The sequence below is a fragment of the Plectropomus leopardus genome, chromosome 11, assembly GCF_008729295.1.
Source record: "Plectropomus leopardus isolate mb chromosome 11, YSFRI_Pleo_2.0, whole genome shotgun sequence".
Taxonomy (NCBI): domain Eukaryota; kingdom Metazoa; phylum Chordata; class Actinopteri; order Perciformes; family Serranidae; genus Plectropomus; species Plectropomus leopardus.
In genome coordinates, this window is record NC_056473.1 from 28218675 (window position 1) to 28242350 (window position 23676).

At 37.8% G+C, this 23676-nt stretch overlaps 3 protein-coding genes and 1 long non-coding RNA gene across 4 annotated transcripts in view; 2 read left to right on the plus strand and 2 right to left on the minus strand.

Moving 5' to 3' along the window:
- Nucleotides 1–1859: 1859 nt before the first annotated feature.
- miox (myo-inositol oxygenase) lies at nt 1860–6757 on the plus strand. Its single transcript, XM_042495977.1, has 10 exons — nt 1860–2035; nt 2191–2271; nt 3287–3367; nt 3894–4056; nt 4142–4209; nt 5075–5184; nt 5834–5901; nt 5976–6025; nt 6171–6283; nt 6367–6757. The coding sequence occupies exons 1-10, from the start codon at nt 2018–2020 to the stop codon at nt 6473–6475; spliced, it is 861 nt and encodes a 286-aa protein (XP_042351911.1). The 5' UTR covers nt 1860–2017; the 3' UTR covers nt 6476–6757.
- A 118-nt stretch (nt 6758–6875) lies between these two features.
- lmf2a (lipase maturation factor 2a) lies at nt 6876–18914 on the minus strand. Its single transcript, XM_042495976.1, has 14 exons — nt 18544–18914; nt 16672–16925; nt 16549–16577; nt 16068–16261; nt 14860–15038; nt 14628–14766; nt 14280–14408; nt 13316–13421; nt 13130–13226; nt 12124–12306; nt 11141–11309; nt 9716–9827; nt 8938–9046; nt 6876–8490 (listed from the first exon to the last, which is right to left on the minus strand). The coding sequence occupies exons 1-14, from the start codon at nt 18635–18637 to the stop codon at nt 8104–8106; spliced, it is 2181 nt and encodes a 726-aa protein (XP_042351910.1). The 5' UTR covers nt 18638–18914; the 3' UTR covers nt 6876–8103.
- A 242-nt stretch (nt 18915–19156) lies between these two features.
- LOC121950065 lies at nt 19157–22813 on the plus strand. Its single transcript, XR_006106312.1, has 4 exons — nt 19157–19244; nt 19488–19579; nt 19821–19946; nt 22728–22813. It is a non-coding gene; the product is annotated as an uncharacterized LOC121950065 (long non-coding RNA).
- The window catches only part of c2cd5 (C2 calcium dependent domain containing 5), a 31623-nt gene continuing 30017 nt past the window's right edge, over nt 22071–23676 (minus strand). The window contains 2 exon segments of the mRNA XM_042495975.1: nt 22071–22518; nt 22679–22825. Of these exon segments, the coding sequence (XP_042351909.1) occupies nt 22393–22518; nt 22679–22825 (273 nt within the window). The 3' untranslated portion in view covers nt 22071–22392.

The following is a 23676-nucleotide window of genomic DNA, read 5'->3' on the forward strand; positions in this document are numbered from 1 at the left end:
AGGAACTCACATAATCAGAATCAGGTTCATTGCATCACAAAGAAGACAGATTTAGAAGGTAATCAAAGTGTAGAGACCGAGATATCTGTTACAAATTTATAGCCTCCAAGCTGAAGCCGAGATAAGCCTCATGACATCATCAGGGTTATTTTTGGACTGCTTCCTAAAGAGCTACAGAAGACATTGTTTTTAAGCCGTGTAGTTCTCCGCACGACCTAACCGATTTCCACATCTGACATAGAGAGAAAAAGACTTCACACATTTTTTAGTAGTCCTCAAACAGACTTTGATGAGGGAAATTTAGTTCCCCTTTTAGTAAAAATGTGGTGGCTTGGTGTGGATCTAAATTTTATCAAATTCAGCCAATACTTTCAAAATTTGGGGCCAGCTTGTAGGGTGGCCAATCAAATCTCAGAGATGGGCTGATCCTTTTCTGATAGCTTTTGCCAGGTGTGTGAGTAACAACAGCAGAAGTGTTTAACTTGGTGAATAGTTACCAAGTTAATTTTAAATGTTCTGACATGTTATGCAACAACATTCAATGACACTATTTACAGTGTAAGCGAGGAACCTGGGACTGCTGTGACTGATGCCAAACAGGGCGGCGGGTGACTGTGACTGGCAGGAGTCAACAAATGTTTGGACACTGGTCAACTTCACCTCGTACAACAAACAGATCTGATTTCCATGAAATCAGTCACAAGAACTGATGTATGATCCAACTTATGCAGTGAACCAGAACATTTGATACTGAGAAATCAGAAACCAGTCAGATCCTGGTGTATGTATTATCAACATACCGAATTCCCCAAAAACTGGGACGCTGTGTAAACCATAAACATAAACAGAATGCAATCATTTGGAAGTCCTTACAGTGAGAAGATATTTGATGTTCAGACTGATAAATATTTTTGACTTTTTTCTTAATCGTTTGAGACCTGGACAAATTGGCTTGATTTTTTTTTTTAAAAAACATGGGAAGGCAGCAATGACCAACTTAGGATAAAATGATGCAGAAATATGCAATAAACTTGTAGGAAAAAAATTAAATTAGATAAAATTAAAATGATAAATATAAATAAATATTATTATTATTATTATAAATATAAATATTATTAAATGTATTTCTTTAAATATAAATTATTATTAATTATTATCATACATTATAATAATTCTATAAAATAACTTTCAATTCAAATTTAAATTTTTCTTCAGTTTTTGAAAGAAAGTGATGGCAATCCAGATTTCAAAGGGTTAATATCTGGGCTGTCAAACAATTAATTTTTTTTAAATTAATTTTTGCAATTAATCCAGAATTTCTATAGTTAAGCATTTTTTAATCGCCAAAGATGGATCCCATGGCTGAACCATTTGGGAACCACTGGTATAAACAGTATAGAAGACATATGCAAGTTTTTAACAAATAAATAGATCTGTAAATCTGTGAAAATGTGCATTTTTCAGTAACAAATCCATTATATGGTTAACTAGAAGGGCACTTGCAGAGCATCCAAAATACCCCATCTCGCAATGTTAACAACAGTGAAAAATAATTCCTGTGTCTGATTTGGATCCACTCCACAATTAAATTATTTCTTCCTTTGCATTTCTGCACCTTTCATCCAAGTTTCATGAAAATCAAGCCTGTAGTTTTTCCACTGTGTGACCGAAAACAAAGAAAGAAACCAAAATCATTACATCCTTGACGGAGGTAAAATAAGCAACTTGACTGTGGAACAAAGAATTACTGACTCATCCTACATCAGTCCAAACAGGCAGCCTGCTGACTACAGAAAAACTCCTCCTAGGATCGACACACAAACACACACACACACACACACAAACACACACACACAAGGTCAAAGTTCAACTCAGGGTACCCCATTTAGTGAAGTTTAGTTAAAGTGTGACTGGACGTTAGTGTGCATTTAAGTGAACTTAAAGTCCATTATTGTTTAAACCGGCAGGATATACACAGCCAGGAGGAACAGCACAACACAAACTTCATCTGCCCACCATGAGTGTCGTCAACATCGTACGTGTTGCTTCAATACATACTGGGACTATTTTTACTTTTTAAAAGCTATTTTAAACACTTTTACTGCTTGATTTTCTTTTAACAGCACATACGCTATTAATCTTGGAAAAACTTGAAAATGTTGTCTGCACTGTCTGTAATTTCACATGCAGGGTCCAGACCCATCTCTGGTGTATCGGCCAAATCTGGAGGAGAATGCAACCAAAGAGAAGGAAGAATACAGAAACTTTGAGGTAAGAATTCAAGCCGTCAGTTAGCTGATGACAATTATTTAATGCTGCATTGATTTACAGCCTGCAGAGTGAAATTAAAGAAACTTTTATTGCAGTTATGGGAGTGTTATAATTATGCAAAAATAAAAAGAGCCTAAAATTTATTTTTAAAATGATACAGTTAACTTGATGAGAATGTTTGTAAAATGTGGCTGATCTCTTCTGCTGAGGAGGTGAGGAAGGCAGAACTCTGACTTAAATTAAATGCAGTACGTTTTCTGAAAGACAGTGCATCTCAGGAGGTGATCTATGATTATTACTGCCCGTGCACTCAGTTATATTGAGGGCCAGGGAAGGGTTGCAGAGCATTATCCTTTATTTCCCCCATAGAGCGGTGATTTACTTAAAAATTTGAAGACGGTGTGCATAAAAATCTCATGTTGTTCTGAAAATATTGCTGAGTTTCTCTATTAATAATTAATGCAGAAGATGTAGATACACTATTTTTGGCTGGCACAGGATTTAATCTGTAATCTGACATTTTTACTGATCTTGTGTTAAACAGCATTTAAACTGTGTTAAACACATGATCATATTTTTTTTCTTCTAATTTTCCTTCATTCTTATAAAAGTTTATATGAAAAATATATTACATTTCAGTTTGTATTCACACATTTTAAGCACTGTTTTTTTTCTTTAATCATGTAAAGTTCCTGTAGTGGTAGGTTGCTACATCTACTTTCCTTATAATGTGCAGTTTTGGGGGATATATTGTTGTTAAAAAACAAATAAAACATTGCAAAGGTGGGCTAAATTATTGGCAGGTCAGTGGAAATGCTACCAGAATGAAAAATCTAAATTTGTTAGCTGAAAGTTTTGTGTGTGGTTACAAAGAATGGGAGATGCGGGTGTATTTAAATATATAATTAATCTTATACTTTCAACTGACATGAAAAAATTCATTACTTAATAAAAAAATTTTAAACTTGAGACGCTGTAAAAATCGATGCTTTTGTTGCATATGTGTGTGTTTCAGAGTGGAAGTCTAATTGACCGTGTGTTCAGCACATACAAGCTGATGCACACCCATCAAACGCTGGACTTTGTGAAACAAAAGGTGAGTAAACCAAAAGCAAAGTGCACAGACATTGCCACCAAAAGGCTCTTTAGTGAGATATGAGGGTAAAAAACACATCAAATGTTACATTAAATTTCATAGTGGCTTATATTTTTTCCTCCCATCTGTTTAAAAAAAAACTTTAATACTATTTTATGTAGTTTTTTTTTGTTGCACAAAACTTTGTGAACTCTGTTTTGCTCTGGATGACTGACTGAGCAAACACACGTCACTGAGTCTTCTGCAGTGAAAGCCAATGGCAAAGAGCCAGGAAATGTTCTATCAGTGTTATTTAATTAACCTCATTTTCGTTTCTACCAGAGGTTACAAAGGAGCACTTCCATGTTTGATTTATGTGACCCAGCTACAGAAGCTTCCCATGAAAGATTTTCAAATTATTTGCAGACAAACCTGATCCCCCTATCCCTGAAAATTCAACAGAAAACAATATTTAATTTTTTTTTTGGTCCAGTTTTTCCCCACAGAAAACTTCCACTGTAATTATGTGACTCTTACCTTGCTGCAGCACTCTGCATGGAGCGTCTGTAACCACACTCAGATGACAATGATGGACGCCATTATGTCTCTGGACAAGCTGGTGGATGAGTCGGATCCTGATGTGGACTTTCCCAACTCCTTCCACGCCTTCCAGACGGCTGAGGGCATCCGCCAAGCTCACCCGGACAATGGTACCATACAGGGAGAGAAACAGAAACTCACACTGTGTACAAGTACATATGTAAACACATCTATGTATTCACAAAACCTCCTCAGACTGGTTCCAGTTGGTGGGTCTGATCCATGATGTTGGAAAAATGATGGCTCTTTGGGATGAACCCCAGGTAGGACACATGGCCATCACAACGCCTGAACTTTAATCAGTTATGAAAACCATGTTTTTATACATTATTACACACAATAATAAGGTAAAATCATTTATAAAAACATGATTTTCACAAGGCACAGGAATGAAGATTGGGTTATTGAAGGGGGGTATTGCACAAAAGTAGAATTTAGATATAAAGGGTAATGGAAAAAGCGAGGCTTGACCTCGTCTCGTTGCTTAATACGTTGCACGTTTGCCCAACCAGGATGAGAAGGTGCTACTATGTCAAAGCTGGGTTTAAGTATTCTGGATAAATGCGCGTTCACGGCTGTCATGAGTAGACCACGTGTGTCGATCACAGCAGAAATGCGTGCAGGAGTTTTCAGCGAGTGAGCAGCAGTTTCTCATGGAAATGCATGAGCGGGTAAAGCATATGGTGTGCAAAAAAATTGAAAATATGGACGTTATAATCAAAAAGGGGAGAAAAATAGAGGAATATATTAATGCATAAGCACTTTATTATTTAATACAATACAACGCTGCAAACATTCGGATCGTTTTCCGCCCGCGGGTCTCGGGTTCGAGTCCCCGTCAATGCGACTTTAGTTTGCTTAGATTAAATTTACATTATTTATTTATTTCCTTTAACTTCAGCTGCACTGACACTTCGTTATTACCATGCAAGGAGAGACTTATGTTTTACAAATCAGTCACTTTGCCTTAAAAGTTAGCAATGTAAATTAATAACGAATGAAATGTAAGCTACTAAGACGATTAATTATTCACACTTATAAAGGCAACGAGTATTTAGACGCTTTTGTCCTCCTCCACCGTGTGTGTGTGTGTGTGTGTGTGTGTGTGTGTGTGTGTGTACTCTGCAGTGGGCTGTAGTTGGTGACACCTTCCCAGTCGGCTGCAAGTTTCAAAACTCCATTGTGTTTAGAGACAATACCTTCCTGGATAACCCAGATGATAAAAACCCCAGATACAAGTAGGTATTTTCATGTCACTTTGTCTGTTTGCCTTTAAAATATTAAGTTAAAAGGGCAGTTGGTTTTTTTCCAGGTTTAAACAGTAAAGAAAACATGTGTATTGTATTATATTACAATTCTGCTAATATAGCCCTTATAAATCTTACACACTGGATCTCTGAATCCCAAATATGTTAAATCCAGATGTAAAATCCATCAATCTTAACCCTATGAAACCTGGATCGACATCACTTTTCTTGTGCCACATTAATCCGCCTGGCTAGATTTTTTACAAAAGTAATTGGGGGAAAAGGCAATAGGCAACTTGGCAAGAAAGTTCCCACAAATTGCAATAAATTAGTTGATTTCTTTTTCAACTTTTTCTGAGTATTATTTGTTTTTATTAAGCTAATTTTTAGGTAATTTTCTTGTACTTTCTACTAACTTCTGCTAATTTCAGGGTCATTTCTTAAGTTGTTCATTTCCCTAAAAACCAGTTTTCAAAGGGTAAATGAATGTAACAAAATACATTTTGTATTTGTATGCAAAGCAATGAAATGTCCCCCGTTCTTCTATTCCTGTTTTCAACAACACCTAAAGTCTTGTTTGCTGATGTACTGGGAATTTTTCCCAGTTACATAATAATTTTTTTGTTTGTTTGCTTTTTAGTACTGAATACGGCATCTATGAATCAAACTGTGGGCTCGACAAAGTCCTCATGTCATGGGGTCATGATGGTAAGAGATATTACTTTCAGCCCTGACTGTTTTTCTATGATACCGTACCTAAACTCTTGCGTTGTTGTCCTCAGAGTATCTCTACAGAGTTCTGAAGTTCAACAACTGCTCCATCCCAGAGCAGGTCAGCACATCATTACATTACTTAACTGCTATGTTTAGTGCAATTAAAAAATTAACGCAGAACAGAAAATGTGCAATAAATCTCTGCTCACCTGCAGTGCTTTCAGGCTCAGTCGTGGCTCTCCTCTTTTTCTGTCTCTCTTCAGGGGTTGTACATGATTCGCTTCCATTCATTCTACCCCTGGCACTCCCACGCAGACTACATGCATCTCTGCAACGACAAAGACCTGCGCATGCTGAGCTGGGTCCAAGAGTTCAAGTGAGCATCTTCCTCTCTCTGATGCACATCGTTATCCTGCTCGCTGCTTTGACCTGAAGCTGCATCCTCTGTCCTTTTCACAGCAAATTTGACCTGTACACAAAGACCACCGAGCTGCCCGACATCGACAAGCTGAAGCCGTACTACCAGTCTCTGATCGACAAGTACTGTCCTGGAATACTGAAGTGGTGAAACAGACACCGAATTCAACAGCAACACTATACAGACACAAAGAGTGATTATCTGTGTTGAGTAACTCAGACTGATTCCACGTGTTGTTGGCTTTATAATAACACTAAAACTAGATATCTCCTTTACACACGTTACTTAATGATAATGTCTATAACCTGACAATGAAATGACACATTGTATATAACTCATAACTGTTACACATTTTCAGATAAAAATTGCAGAAAAGTATTTCTATTTTATTGTACTTTAATACGTGATTTAAAAAAAAAATTAAAAACACTACACCAATTTGTGTGATGTTTTGTTTTTAACATTGACAAAAACAAAAGACGCGTGAAAACAGGAAAAGTGCAAAGCTGTTTTTGGTTGGTACGTACAGAAACAGACCACAGTAATGAAAACAAAACAAACACACACACACACACACACACACACACAAAAACGTATTTATATACAAGTGCATCGACACACAACCCAAACAGGAGACAAAACACATTTTTACTCTTTTAACAGGCGACACAGCGAAGCCACCTTGTACTTTGAATTCTATATTTCACTCTTTTTAAACGATGATTTGATCTGCGTGACTAGATTTCACTCCGAATGTTCAACATCCGTCAGAACCAATCAGTGTTTTTTTTTCAAATTATTAACATCTGTGAAAGCCTGCTGAATTGAAGGCAAGCTTTGCAGGATTTGTAGCTCACCGTCTGTAGAAACAACATTCAAACGTGGCCCCTCTTCCTCAACTCAATGAGACTGCGAGGGCGGAAAAAGGTCAAGCGAGTGGTGACAACAAGTATAAAGCAGTGAATCACAGAAATTAAATGTTATTTTCCGATTGTTTCCTGTGGTTGGCACAATTTAAGACAAACACCTTCACACAGCCCTGCAGGACGTTGCCGCGGTATTGGAAATGTGTGAATTCAGCTGAAGTGCATGCCTCATCCTGTCCGCTTGGTTTCTCTGCTCTGCGTGCGCGGCTAAACCTCGCCCTCGATCCAACACACCTGCAGCTCACATCCACAGAGCAGAGAGAGACGACTGGCTGCTACGTTTTCTGAACTCGTGCTGCTATTGGCTGGAGGCTACACACCACCACCCAAAGGTTGACGCTGCCTTTCTTATCTTATTTGTAAAACGTTTATTGTATGTCGTGTCCTCTGTTTTACGTATACTGCCTTATTTAATTTCTTTAGGGATCTGGTCCGAGAGAAACGGCATTTTGTTTAGCTGTGTATATAGATGATTGACAATAAAGCTGACTTGACATCTAGAAATGTCCAAAGCAAACCAAAATAAGACTAAAATTTAAAAAAAAAAAAAAAAAAAAGGCTACGACAGACACTGCCAAACACTGCTAGTTGGTCATAAGTGAAGACTGAGAGGGATAATTTTAGTGTCAGTGTATATATTGTTTTTTTGATTTTTTTTAGGAAAATCCTTTAAAGTATATCTAAGCTTTTGGTTTCTGATGAGAAAACACATATGCAGGTGGGAAAAGGCAAGTAGAGTGATTTTTTCTGCAATAGGCTGATCAGGAATTACAATCCTCTTTGGTCAATTCGGACAAATTTTACGAAGGCAGCTGGTGATCACAGTCTACTACGGGATTACCTGCATCTTCTTCAAGACTTTCCAAGGATCTCATCTTTGTCTTTCCCGTTTTCATCATCACCAACAGTCTCTTCCTCCTCGTCTTCACCCTCCTCCACCACCTCATCTTCACAGTCCTCCTCCTCCTCCTCCTCCTCCTCTGCTGCCTGCTGTTTACCTGACTTGTCTGAGGAGCTGCCAGGTGCATTTTCCGTGTGATCACTCACAGCCGCCTTATGAGCGTTCGGGATTGCGTGTTTGTTCCTGTTCTGCAATCCCTGGAGCAGAGAGACGGCGGCGCTGCAGGCAATGAGGGTCCAGATCAGGATGTGGGTAGGAACACCTCTGACCTGAGAGCGCACCCACCTCACCACCTGGGCAACAGTGGTGTTGGATGTGCGACGTGCAGGTGATTTGTCCTGAAGGCAAAAGAAGATCAATATTAATCAATATTCAATAGATTACTGAATGAAAAAGGGGCATTTCCTAGCCACATCTTTATTCAAATGTATTAAAAATTTTCTGGAAAAGGATATAAATCCTCCATAGCAACTATACAACAATAATAATTTAACAAAAATATACCCTTTGTTGTGCAATTTATTTAATCTATTTTTGAAAAAGTTAACTAAAGGAGCCCAACCAACATCCTCTGGAAGCTCCTTTGCATGATTTTATGTCACAGAATGTGATGCAGATTTTTTTTTCTCTTTTCAGAAAAAGAAAATTAAAAAAATAATAATAATTTTAAGGAGATCCCGCCTAAATCATACGTACCTTTCTGAAATTCAATGCATCACTGTAACATCATATCATCATTCTTGTTTTCCATAACTTCCAATATTTTGTTTTTAAGAAAAAATTACCTTAAGTCCATACTGGTTAAGCATGCTCTCCAGAAAGGTGTTTCCCAGGTGCACTGTGGGATAGAATTCCTCATCGTAGACCCTCCTCCACCAGCGCTCTGGGAGGGAACTACCAACAAAGACCAGCCACCCAATAAATATCCTCATATTTTAAGGACAAATATATGTTTTTTTAAATTAGTGATCGCCAAGGGCAGTACAAAAACAACGACAAAAACAATGGGAATTTAGATAAGACAGGACAAAAACAAAAACAAGCAAAACAAACATACAAAACAGGATTAGGCATGATAATACTGGTTATAGTAACTGGTTATTTTATTAAGCTATGGGTGGTTATTGAGGTCACTCGTGTATGTGTTCAGGTGCATGCGTGTCTGTAGCCGAGAAATATGAGAGCGAATAAGCAAATAATACTAAGAGGAAATATAGAATGTAAATAATGCTGGGAGGGATATACATAATACTGCATACACATAATTGTGAATATAATAATAATAATTAAAAAAACAAAGTAAATTCAAATAAAATAAAAAATATAGAAACGTTTTCTAAAAAAGACAAGAAACTTAAAAAAACCTACCTTAACTTTCTTGCAAATCTGCTTAAAATGTTTAATTAATCATGTTAGCGGCTGTTTGTTGAGTTTAAATTTGGCAATGATGTTTCAGCATGTGCCAAGTGACGTCTTTCAGCGCACACATTACCTCAGAGCCAGGAATAATCACATTTCCTCAGCGCCTGTAAACGCACAGAGACAGAAGAAGAGAGCACTGACCCGTCAACCTTTGGTTCGGTAAACCAGTATCTGTAGCGGTGAGCTCTGACGAAGGCAGGAGGCTGCTGGTGGAACGGATACTTTGATGCATCTGTCTGGATCAACTCTATCACTGCAGAATATAAAACAAAGATTTTAGAAATCTGCTTATTCTTACAAAAATAAAAGAAATCTCTGACGTCTTTTCAATGGTAATTTGACATTGAATCATTTAGGGTAAAGAACATTTCCTGCACTGTGCTTTAAGGGTTGAAACATTTTAATGTAACAAGTTTGTGCTGTGTCAAATGTCAAACATTAACACCTGCCACAGATACTGTACCGATAGAAAATGTTATTATTTTCATCAAAGTAAGGGCAGTCGAGCAGTGCATGCATTGGTGTCTGCAGTCACTGCTAGAGGGCAGCAAAGACAAGTTTTTCAGATTCTACACACAGTGGCTTTTTAGAGTTTTAGGGCCACATTGAGGATTTTTTTTTCTTCGTAATATTATGAAAAAAAAGTAATAATTTTACATGAATAACATCAGAATTTTATGAGAAAGGGGATATTATATTAAGGAAATAAATATATTGCCAGCAAATTATAAAACAGGCAAGAGCACAGGCAGCTTCACGTGCCGTGCCACACAGTCAACTGGCCAACGGATTTTTGTTTTGATATAAGAAAACCAAAATCAGGAAACGAGGTGTTTCCCTTCTGCCATTTAGAAACAGGAGGCTGCCTGTGCTCTCGCCTGTTTTATAGTTTGCTGGTAATATTTTTATTTTCGTAATATCCCTTTTATTGTAAAATTACGACTTTATTGGCGTAAAATTACGACTTTATTGGCGTAAAATTACGACTTTATTCGTGTAAAATTACGACTTTATTTTTGTAATATTACGACTTTATTCTTGTAATATTATAACTTTATTCTCGTAATACTGCCACTTTATTCTCATAATATTATGACTATTTTCTCATAAAACTACGACTTTTTTCTTGCAAAATTACAAATTCTTTTCTCGTTAAACCACAACTTTATTCTCATAATATTACCAGTTTATTCTCGAAATTCCGACTTTATTCTCATAATATTATGACTTTATTCTCAAAATCAAACTTTTTGTTTTCTTTAACATGACCCGAATCCTCTGTCCTACTTTTTAGCACCGACGCAGTGATCCGGGAGATAGATACACTTCTCATCAAAACTCAGACAGTGAGGTCACAGAGGGCCTTTTAAATAAGCTTACAACAACAAAACACCGTTTGTATTATTACTGTTTGAGTGTGGTGAAGTTTTAAACCAATAAAATGCAGTGCAGTGCTTGTTTTCTTTCCTATTTGATTCTGTTTTGAGCTGCCATTTAGGGGGATAAAAGAGTGACAGGAAACACAGTAACAAAATAAACTGTATCACTGAGTCTGAGGGTGCGTACCATCTCTTTTGCCCTGCAGCAGTTTGTACACGAGGCTGCTGAACCACGGAGCCTGTGTGTGAGTCCCGAGGGCGGCAAACCACATCTGCCAGTCCAACCTTGGCTGGTGAGGCGTCACCACAGCAGGAGGTGCACTCATGTTTCCAGGCTTATACATAAACTCTATCTCCTAGAAGAAGAAAAAAGAAACAGACTTATGAGGATAACTTACATTGTAGCAGGACAGTCAGTCTGCACAATTAAAATCAAATTAAATTCTTTGGTGCTGCTTTTATGGTAATATTATAGAGTGAGCTCCTTAAGCCTCCTACAGACTGTGAGATTTTAGCACAGTTTATCGCAGCGACACTGTGCCACATGGCTCTTACTAAACCTGGATAGGACATCAAGTTTGATGTGTGCAGCAGGTACGATGAGAACGCCCACATAATCGCAGGCTACGACATACAACCATCGACATCAGTACGCAAGAACAAAACGTCACTGCCGTGCATCATCCATCAGAAAAAACTGTCAACACATAAATATAGCCCTCGCTATAGTGACGTTTATGTGTGTCAAAAAAAGTTGGAAGAAAAGGAGGAGAAGGAGAATGTGAATCCTGACTGAGGAAAAAAACAACTAGGCGTGCCAATTTAGCTCAAAATAAATGTTTATAGTATCTTCTAGCATTTAGTAGCGTGGCGCTGATGAGTGCATCATTTCATGCTCCATTTTTATTGGTTGGTCAGTAGATGTACGATATAACAGCAGTGACACAGTGAGATGGTCGTCCCAAATTTCTGACACTGTCAGAATTTTATCGCAGGCTGTTTTTTATCACAAGTCTGTAACAACGGTCATCCTTGAACGTCTCTCACCATGCGATGCAGGACCGCCGTTTTAGAGCCACGACCAAAGGTATCATCTTTCATCTGGGACAGCCCAAAATTGCACAGTGTATGCTGGGTTTCATACAGCATGTTTCAATCTTTTTCTCTCACCGTCCACGAGACTCCATCATGGCTTCCCTCGATGACGACCTCTGGCCGCCCGCCGACCCCAGTCATCCTTCTGAACAGGCCGTATGAGTTGGACAGCTGAAAGCGATCCGTCAGCTCATAGGCCCGACGCACTCCCGGCCACAACCTGGCATTAGAGTCATACTCTATGTAGGTGAACGGCACCTGAACACAAGAACAGAAAAGGAGGACAAAAGAGAAAACATATGAGGTTCAGCTGCATTAGAGCTTTGATTTTCTGCCCAAATCCAACCGGACCTAACTCACGGGGTTCGGAAAAGGCTGGGTTATTATTTCTCAAAAATCCCTCAGGCTTGAACTGGGTTGGATTTGTGCCACTTTCACATTGTGTTTGTTCTGAAACTTAACATATGTGTAATGTCATGAATAACCACATTATTACCAAAAAAAATGTTGATAATAATAATTATTAATATTATTTTATCTTTATTTATATGACACCTTTTAAAACAGAGTTCACAAAAAGGTTTGATAATCAAAGCAAAAACAGAAATGGGATAGAAGTCCAAACAACAACAGAAAGCCAAACAGACCTATTGAGCACGAGCGAGACAAAACTAGGGCAAATAATCCAAGATGCAGGATGCAAAATGTTAATATAAAATAATACATACAAATAGACAAGCAATAAGATAAATGAAACATAAAATTGGTAAAAAAAAAATAAATTGGGACAAATAAAAATAAATAAGAGCTGACGGCAGACTCTTGAAATAACAGCTGGAAAAGAAGAAGTGGAGTGAGGAAACATGTCAACCCTTAGTTTAGAGTAAATGTTTTATTTTTTTTCCAGAGGAAATTTGGGTTTTTAAATCGGTCTAAAGGCCCAAATTGCTCCTGTGGTTTGGGCTTGTGCAGAAACTATGCAGGTTCATGTGGGGCTGGGCCTGATGTCACTGATCAAAGCTCTAAACTGAACTACACATTAGCATTATGATGTGTGTGATGTATTTCCAGCGTCACCCACCAGGCTAATAGTGAACATCGCGGCTGTGGCGGCAGCAAACACAGTCCACTGGAGAGTTCCCCAAAACCTCTTCAGGAAACCAGAGACACATGCACATCTGAGAAAACACATTATTTTTAATAAAACACACAATGTAGAAAATGCATCAAACTATATAATCAAGCAGACTCAGAGAGAGAGTCCTACCTGAACATGGCTGTGACCATTTCCCAGGTAAGAGAGAGGACACCAATCCAGATAGAAGGGATGGTGACGGTCTTCAGAAACTGGTTAAACTGGTGGTATGTAAATGCTGAAGGACAAACATGTTGATAATAAACAGATATAACGCCACACGGTTGTACGCCTCCGCGCACCAGTCAAGTTACACTTACAGTTTACCTCCATGTCTGTGAAACATGGACGTTTTACACATAGAGGAACCGTACAATCAGCACAGTTTAAGGTGGTTCTTGAGGGTTCTTGTATTTATGGCTAAAACATGGATGAGGTCACCTTGACCTTGACTTTTGACTTCCAGATTCTACTCAGTTTTAGTTGTGAGTCCAGGTGAACGTTAGTGCCAAATTTGAGAAAACCCTCTCAAGGCCATCTTCAGATATTGCGTTAACGAAAATGAGACAGATGCAAGATCACAGTGACCTTGACCTTTGAACATCAAAATCTAATCAGCTCATCTTTGAGTCCAAGTGAATGTTTGTATAAAATTTGAATAAATCCCTTAAGGTGTAAGAATGAGACGAAGGTAAGGTCACCGTGACCTTTTATCTTTGAACACCAAAATCAGGTCATCCTTGAGTGTATTGGAACGTTTGTGCCAAATTTGAAAAAATTCTTCAAGGTGTTTTTTTTTTTTGTTTTTGGATTGTTGCATTCACAAGAATAAGACAGACAAGGTCACAATAACCTTGACCTTTGACCTTTGACCACCAAAATCTAATCGGTTCATCCTCAAGTTCAATTGGATGTTTGTGCTAAATTTGAGGAAATTCCCTTATGGCATTCTTGAGATATAGTGTCCACTGGGCCGAATGTACATATGGACAGACAACCCGAATATACATATTGCCTCCAGCCACAGCTGTTGCTGGTGCAGAGACATAAAAATTACAAAATCAAATAGTTTGTATTCATATAAATGTACACATACCTGTCCTGGAGGAGATGCCGTTTTTCTTTGTGTCCAGCTGCAGGTCAAAGCAAACTATGGATCCAAAAATCATGATGGCCCAAACTGCCAACTCCAGCAGGTAACACAGCCACGACCACAGCTTGGAGTCTGACCAGAACAAATACGCTGTTAGGTAAACTTTGGTGGAACGAACAAACAAGAGCTTATCAATGTCTATGTGGATGGTTACATACAAGCTTTATTAGTCAAATCCTAAACTTTATGATTGGAAAAAGTGATCCTGATTTTCTGTATTTTGTCTTTCTTTTTAACTTTACAAGTTCGACAACACCCTCATATGTACAACAGCAGTTATGTTTAACATACCATTGTTGCTGATCTTGTCTGCTTTGCGTAGCCAAAAGTGCACATGTTGGTCGTCCAGAAGCGACAGACAGAGGGCCAAAGTCAGCAGGTTAAAGAAATTGTAGTTGCCAGTCAAAATGATGAGCACTTGAAGCAACACCTGCACACGAAAAAAAATTACATTTTGAAAATATTTTTGCTAAATTGTACATTTCAGAGCCAGTTTGTGGGAAAAACTTGATTTTTTACCAACCTGCATATAAAAAGCTCCGAGACGGAGTCTGCGCAGCGGGCTGAAGAAAAGCAGGGGTGCAGCGATCTCGATAATGAAGGTGCCCATCACACTCAGCTTCTGCCACCACACCGGCAACTGGTGGGCATACCAGGCCAGCGGGGTGGGGATGCACTGAGTCTCGTAGTGATACGTCAAAGCTGTTAAAGACACAGCGAGAAGGATATTTAATCAACTGAAAAATAAAAAATTGTGATAGCTCACTGACAAAAGGAAATAAAAACTGTTAAATGTTGAATATGCTGATGTCACTTCTTGTTTAGGGATGTAGCCTCACACACACTCTACAACAGTGATTCCCAACTGGTGCAGCCACTGAGTCCAGATTTCTTTTTAGTCATTAAGGTCCATACACAAGAGATATTACCACATATGCCATTTTAATTGACAAAATGTAAATAAAAAATAGACTTAAAACAGAATTCAATAAAAATGTATTACAAGAATAAAAGTGCAATGGGTTAAAACCAGGTGCATTTCTAGGATTTGAGGACATTGCGGGCAAAACCTGGACCTCTGTAGGGAAAAAAAATGGTGATTCTTTTTTTTCTAATACATTTTTTGGCTTTTTTTCCCCCTTGAATTTTTTGGTGATTTTTACAACTTTTTTTTCCTTTTTTTTTTTAAGCGTTTTTACTTTTTTTTGTGGTATTTTTTAAGAAAACATACCTTCCAAAACCACAGGCCCACCAAAACAAAAAAAATCACCAAAAATGACACCATTCATCACAGCCAGAAACAACAGAACCTATAATTAGATCCAAGACATTTTTAAGACATCACGTGGGAAGAACACTTCATGCTTTTTCCCTGAGTCACTCAGGGAGGCTCAAAGAGAAATATTTGTACCTTTGGGGAGGATTAAAAAAAAACCCAGCCACCCCCTCCTCTGATATATAAGTCACTTAGGGATACTCTTATTTTTGGGGGGAAGAAAGGCCACATAATACCAATAACAGGGCAATAAAATAGTTACTATTCTCAAAACAAAACAAAAACTCTCTACAGCAGGAAACCATACATCAAAATAAAATCTCTAAACTGTGTTTTTCACAAACTTAATATGGCTGTGAGACACTTCCACTTGGAACCACAATCCCCTTTTGGACTGGGAACCACTACTAAACAACACTTTCAAAAAGGACACAAAAACAGACTCTCCTACATACCTGTAAGGCCCCACCATGTAGGACAACGAGACGTGAGTTTCACCACGCCAGAGGCAAACATGAGTCTGAAGAGCAACCAGCGGAGCAGCCAGAAGGTCACGCGATCATGCTCTCTGACCCCTCGGGACCCTCTGATTAATGTCAGTGGAGCAGTAAGGATACAGAGGAACCCCGTCTCCAGAAGCAAGTTGTCCCTGTGTAATGATAAATGGAGCGAGCAACATAAAATTAATGGAAAGAGTTACAAGACAGACAGAGAGGATAAAATAATCTCGTTAATAGATGTTTACAGTGTTGTTGCGGAGCAGCAGAGACAAATATTACTACGATGTTACAAACAGGGGACCGAGGATGACATAAACCTATCAGCAAACTGCCAAATCTATCTTGGTGCCCTTTAACCAGCTGCTATTCATAACAACATTGTGTTAATTGCAAATAATAAATATGAAGAACCACAAATCTACCAATCATCACTCACCACTGGAAGTAGAGAAAAACTTGGCCCACCTAAAACGAGAAACAAACACAGCCAGTGAGAGACGGGACACCGTGACAGCAACCTGTGAGGGAAAACTGGGTTCGGTCTGTTTTATAAACTCACCTGGTACATGGACAGGTACAAGGCCCAAAGGCAGAAAAACACCACGCTGTCTCGAAAAGCCTCCACCAGCATGGCGGCAAGACTCAGCACAGCACCGATGAGACACAGCAGCTCCATAGCGGTGTGCGTGTCCAAGCCTAGGCGAGGTCCCAGCCACAGCAGGGTGGGAGAGGACAGCAGCTGCTCCCCGAGAGACTTACCGCTGTATCGCAGCTGCCAACGAGCAGGCAACAGCCCCTCGTTACCATAGAGACCTAGACACAGGCATAAACATGGGAAGCAACAGCGTGTAAATAAACATAATATACATATTTTGTGACCATTAGCACAGATGGATTAATAATTTGACTACCAGGGCCCCCCTGGCCTTCATTCGCATAATATCACTCAAATTAACATTAACAGCAACCAGGAAAAGACTCAAAAAGACCACAAAGAGATGCAAAGGAACTGCAAAGAGACACAAAAATGACTACAAAATGGGGTGAAAATACAACAAGGAGACACAAATTACCTCAATAATGCACAAAACAATTACAAAAAGACACAAAATAACCAAAAGAGTCATATAATAACTACAAACATGGGCAAAAAAAAAAGACAGACACAAAACTATTACAAAAAGACAAAAAAAAAAACAACAACCAAGAGAGACACAAAAAACTTCAGAGTCAGAAAAACAACCCACCAGGAGACACAAAACAGCTACAAAAATGGGCATAAGACCCACAAACAAATACAAACTGCAACTGATACACAAAATAATAAAGAGACACAATTTACTTCAGACACAAAAAGCCTATGAAATCACACAAACAACAAAAAAGACACAAAGTAACTACAATTAAAGCTGCAAGCAGCCATGAACGGGCCTTCGCACTTCCACACGCGTCATGGTATTTGAATTTCCTACAAACTGACGTAGGACTGAGTCGATAGCTGCAAGAAATCCTAAACTTAACAGGTGTAGATTACAGCAGTGAGAAGTATCGGCCCTGAATAAACAATATCGGTTGACCCCTAATATTTATCAATTTGATAATCAGATTTTTAAATTATGTTACAGAAAAAAAAGAACTTTTTAGGGGCTTTTTTTGTCTTCTTACTTTTCTTTTTTGTCACTTATCATCCGGCCATTTTCTTGTAACGTCCTACTACTATTATTGCAATTTTTTTGCCCATTCTCTTAGAAGTTGTTCATATGTTTTGAGAGAAATCAAGCCAATTTACTATTACTACTATTACTATTACTATTATAATTTACTACTATTTAGACTTTCCTCAGGTTTCAAAGGGTATAATACATCAAAGGGTTACATTAATTAAAAAGTGCATTGCGGAAACAATGGCACTTTGCCCACACTCAGAAAAGTTCATTTTAAGTGGACTGGATTTGAGAAGACAAGTTGAGGTAATTTTGTTATGATTCCACATCTTTTTAAATTCAGTCCACTTAAACGTTTTAACACTAACTTATTTGACTTAGAATAATTTCTTCTAACAGTGTATAAATCCACAAAGATGCAAATTTGTTCAACATACACAGCATCACACACCAAATTCATTTCCTAAAACCCATGGGCGAGGTCTTCTGGACTTTCCCTGGGCGACTAAAATAAAGCGTACTTCACTGACAGAAAACACGGGGTTTGTGGGTAGTGTAGTACAATAAGTTACTACCGTGCGTGCGTCTTTACAACAGGTCTCTCAGCAGCAGTTAGCTTGTAAAGTTAGCAGAAGGCAAGTAATGTTTTGTCTCTGCAGAAAGTTGTCCACCACAGGGACACAGAGCAGCTAACAAGCTAACACACACAGAGACAGTGAGTGAAGTGAGCTAGCTGCTGCTTCTCAGGCAGCAGAGTTGAGTCTCACCTGGTATCTGCACGTACAGGGACACAAAAGCAGCCAGATAGATGACCGCCATGCTCCACAGGAACATGCGCCGTGGCAGGATGATTTCCCCCATGTCTGTGCCGAGCTGCAGGGTGAGACAGCCGCGTCTTTCACTGCCAAACTGGGACGGGAAACAGGGAGCGGGATTCAAGTTATGTTAGCCCCGGGACACGTCGCGAGCCGCTGATGGGAACTTCGCGCGCACTGCCTCGGGATGTCGCTGCAGAGTTTAACCATTATGCTGCATTCAGGTACCATCGGAATCGACACAACACCTGGATGACTTCAGATTTGGAAATTTTCTGACTGCCAAAAAAAAAAAAAAAAAAAAAAAAGAAAGTATGCACACAATTCTGAAAACTTCAAGGTGAGTCCAGTGTTTAATTTTTCAAATTGAGCAGGAATTAAGGATTAAACTGTAGATTTAATATTTGAAATATACCACTATATATATATATATATATATATATATATATATATATATATATATATATATATATATATATATATATATGTTCATTCCAGTTTGACATCAACCATTATTAAAACATGTCGCTGCAGAGTTTAACCATTATGCTGCATTCAGGTACCATCGGAATTGACACAACACCTGGATGACTTCAGATTTGGAAATCTTAAAAAAAAGAAGAAATAATGCACACAATTCTGAAAACTTGAAGGTGAGTGCAGTGTTTAATTTTTCAAATTGAGCAGGAATTAAGGATTAAACTGTAGATTTGATATTTGAAATATACCACTAACCCCCCCATCCCCGACCTATGTCCCATTACTCCTTGTCATATTTGTATTTTTCTCTTTAAAACTTTCTTCTTAATATATATATATATATATATTTTAGAAGTTTGACATCAACAATTATTAAAACGTGTCGCTGCAGAGTTTAACCATCATGCTGCATTCAGGTACCATCGGAATCGACACAACACCTGGATGACTTCAGATTTGGAAATCTTAAAAAAAAAGAAATAATTCACACAATTCTGAAAACTTGAAGGTGAGTCCAGTGTTTAATTTTTCAAATTGAGCAGGAATTAAGATTTAAAACTGTAGATTTAATATTTGAAATATACCACTAATTCCCCCCTGCCCTATGTCCCATTACTCTTTGTCATACTTGTATTTTTCTCTTTAAAACATTCTTCTTAATATATATATATATATACATTCATTCCTGTTTGACATCAACCATTATTAAAACATGTTGCTGCAGAGTTTAACCATTATGCTGCATTCAGGTACCATCGGAATCGACACAACACCTGGATGACTTCAGATTTGGAAATCCTCTGGCTGTCAATAAAAACAAAGTTAAAAAAAAAAAAAGAAAAAAGAAAAATGCACACAATTATGAGAACTTGACGGTAAGTGCAGTGTTTAATTTTTCAAATTGAGCAGAAAACGTGCAAACATTTGGAAAAAACTGTAATTTTATCATCAGTTAAAAAGTTAATTGAGAGCACATTGTTTTCAAGTTTTCATTGTGTATTCCTGTAGTTCATATACAGCTGACAAAACAAAAAACTTTGAATTGTGGGGCACCAATTGTAAAGTGGCACATACTGATTTAATATTTACATTTAGGTATTTAAGACTTAGATCTAGGCTAATATTTTGATTTAATTTTTAGATTTATTTATTTAAATTAAATATTTAGATTTAGATATTTTAACTTGGATTTCGATGTAATATTAAGATTTAGATTTAATATCTAGATTTAGGCTAATATTTATATTTATACATTAAGATTTATATTAATGTTTAGATTAAATGTGCAGATGTAACATTTAGATCTAAGGTATGAGATTTTATATTAAGGGTAATATTTAGATTTATTGTTAGATACTAGATTTAACACTGAGATATAGATTAATATTAAAATTTATATATAGAATTGACATTTAGATTTAATAACTAGATTTAACTTTAGCATTACATTTAATCTGTTTTTTAACAATAAAAGGTAACAGGTCACAAAAAGTCCACAAAAAAGGCCCAAAAAAAGTTCACAAAAATGCTGTAAATCTGATTAAATTACAGCTCAGTGTCAGTGTGCCACTTCATATTTGGGAGCCCACATTGAGTAGCTGTGGGCCCAGTATTGTATCAGTATCTGATCGATGCGTGGGCAAAAAAAAAAAGAGTTTCTTCCCTCATTAAAGAAGATGATCAAACGGATGCATCTTTGTTTGACTGAGTTTATTGTGCAAGACTTACCAGGCGAGCATACAGATTCATGGCAATAAAAAGAGGGTCTGCATGCTGCTAGTCAGAAAGCAAAAGCATCTAAGTATGTACATTCAAGTTTTAGACACAAACATAAGAAACTGATCACAGCAGATTAGAGTACCAATAATTCTCTGACACAGTGAGTCGAAACATTAGGAATTCATTGCACAAGCAAAATGAGCTGCAGGTTTCATAAATTTTACGTTACAAAAATACTAAAATCTGATTTTAGAGAACATTTACAGTTTATTTTCAGGTGGCACCTACACCAGAAGATGCTTTTTTTCCAGCATTAGACATACATTTTTGACAGATCAGTTGCAGTATAATAATTCAAAATGTGATGAATCTTGACGAAAGGTGTGTGAAATATGATACTGCCAAGAGGAACTGATCCTGGAGCTGCAAGAGTTGCCTCAGTGCACACTGCGAAAAGCTGAATTTAGTCTTAACTGTCTCAAAGATTTTATCCTATGACACATCCCTGGTGCTAGACCCCAAAGGGCAGCGTTATACCCATCATCACTTCCCCTCTCACTTCCGATTTAAGTGAATAAAAGCCATACACATTATGCTGTTTGACCATTTTAAGATTCAGCATTATAAATTCTAATACTTTTCATTTTATAAAATAGTCACTGAAATACACAGAAATTGCTGTTTTAAAAGAAAAAAAATCCTTGCCCTACAAAAATACGTGCATATGTCTGTAATCCTGGCCTGTTTTTTATTAGTATTATTATTATTATTATTATTATAGATGACATCATTATTTGACACTTTATGCATACATTTGATTATCTGTAGGATACTGTCTGTGAGCAATACTGAGACAGCAATTCGGAGGATTATTCATAAACAAAATCTAATTTAGATGGTATTACTGGACATCAAATGAAATGTAAAATAAATTATAACAACATGGCATCACAGGGTTGTCTGGGTTGTTTCGATTCTGGCTTCAAAATTTCTATTTGAATGTGAATTGTCAGAATTGAAATACTTGCCTTGCTTGACACAGTCATCATTTGGCCACTCTGAACTGAACAGATGTGCCTTTAGTCTGCAAGTTACTCGAAACAGGGCCAAACGTCTGACTGTTTTTTAAAGTATCAGATGGTAAACAACTGCGTCCCTTTTGGCATGGCCATTTAGTGGCTCCTCCTGTGAGCTGTGGATGGACAAATTGATCATAGCTGCCTCGCTTGCGCCCACACAGAGAGGAATGGCCAATATACTGTAACTTTGGGGGTCCCCCCAGCATGGACGGATTTAATACACAGGCAAAATTTTATGCATAAGGGCGCTTTTGTTGATTTTAAACGTCCATATCTCCTGCACAAATGCTCACTTTAAACATCGGGAAAAACACAGAAACATCCTGTACTCCCGTATTAATCCAGACTGCACGTTTTCGAGTGTGCATGTTGTACTTGTTCTTTATTACCTGTGTCCAAACCTTTGGATCTTTTACAGTTTTAAGGCAGACATAAATGACTAATATTTGGATGGCTAGACTCAGAGAGCGTGTTCACGCAGTTTGTGCGTCCTGCAGACAAAACGAGGCTCCGTGTTTCACTGTCACGTGGCCCCATCTGCTGCACTAATGCAAGTCTGTCCAACATTTGTCGTTGAAGCAGTTGGCTCCTGGTCCGTTTCCCGGATGCAGATGACGGCATCACCACTCACATTAATGAGACACTGAGCCTTGAGGAGAAACAAATACAGGAAGATTAAACCATAACAACCTCAAAGACTGTGAGGTCTGAGGATGCAGAGATTACCTTGTTGTGTATCATGTAAAAATAGATTGTAAGAAATACTTCAGGTGTGTGTGTGTGTGTGTGTGTTGTGTGTGTGTGTGTACCTGGTTCTTGTTTGGATTTTCCATTAACACACACTCTTTCATGCTGTAGGACACCACTGCATTGCCACCCAGGGCTGCTACATGGGCTCGAACCATCGCAAATACCTCTGCTATGAATGAATGGAGGAAGCCACTGACACCGCCTTCCTGCAGAGGACAAACACACACATTTCATGTGTGCAGCGATGTCTACACCATTAACAAGTGGTTCTCAAACTTTTTTCTGTAATGTACCCACTTTGAAATATTTTTCAGCCAAGCGTCTCCTGACGAGGACCTCCTTTATAAGGTAAGGTCTTTAAGAAAGGCCAAGTCAATCCTGGCCGACCCGAGCCATCCACTTTACAGTGTGTTTTCACTGCTTCCATCTGTCCACTGATTTAGCAAGCCAAAATGCATGACTAAACAGACTGAAGAACTCATTTTTCCTACCGCCATCGTTTTTTTAAATGATTCAGTGTGAATTTAAATGTATCGTTTTTATTTCATGTATTGTATGCACTAATGCACTTCTGCTAGCTGCACAAGAATTTGCCCCCTTGGGGGACAATAAAGATTTTTTGACTTGAATTGATGAGCGCAAAATACTTCTGGTTAAAACAAAAAAAAAAAAGCCTTTATATAGAGGTGCAATACAGCGCTGCAGCATCAGTGGCTGATATACAAACAATAACATGGTAACAGAAAAACACTGAATTACTGTATTCATCGTTTAGAATCCATCACTTAATTATTGGCAAACTAATTTTTCATTGTCATGTAATAACACTAAGACCACATTGTAGCTGCATTGAACTGCATCTTATTGATGCGTTTTACTCTCAATTAAGTGGGGCTGATATTTTTAAGACCTACATTTTTAGTTTGGCTTTTAATTGAACTTTATGTATTTATCTATTGACTTTTTAGTTGAACATTTTAGTCTGTTTTACTACTTGGTATATGATTTTTTATTTTTAACATATTTATCCATTGTTTTATTTTATTCTTTTATTTTT

What these genes read in the sequence shown, in the direction of transcription:
- miox (XM_042495977.1), top strand. An exon ending in TGGACTTTGTGAAACAAAAG is followed by an intron (nt 3,368 to 3,893) that starts GTGAGTAAACCA and finishes ACCTTGCTGCAG; the next exon opens with CACTCTGCATGGAGCGTCTG. An exon ending in GATAAAAACCCCAGATACAA is followed by an intron (nt 5,185 to 5,833) that starts GTAGGTATTTTC and finishes TTTGCTTTTTAG; the next exon opens with TACTGAATACGGCATCTATG.
- lmf2a (XM_042495976.1), bottom strand. Translation starts at nt 18,637, where the DNA reads ATGGGGGAAATCATCCTGCCACGGCGCATGTTCCTGTGGAGCATGGCG. An exon ending in TCGGAGCTTTTTATATGCAG is followed by an intron (nt 14,767 to 14,859) that starts GTTGGTAAAAAA and finishes TTTCGTGTGCAG; the next exon opens with GTGTTGCTTCAAGTGCTCAT. An exon ending in CGGCATCTCCTCCAGGACAG is followed by an intron (nt 13,422 to 14,279) that starts GTATGTGTACAT and finishes TTTGTCCTTCAG; the next exon opens with CATTTACATACCACCAGTTT.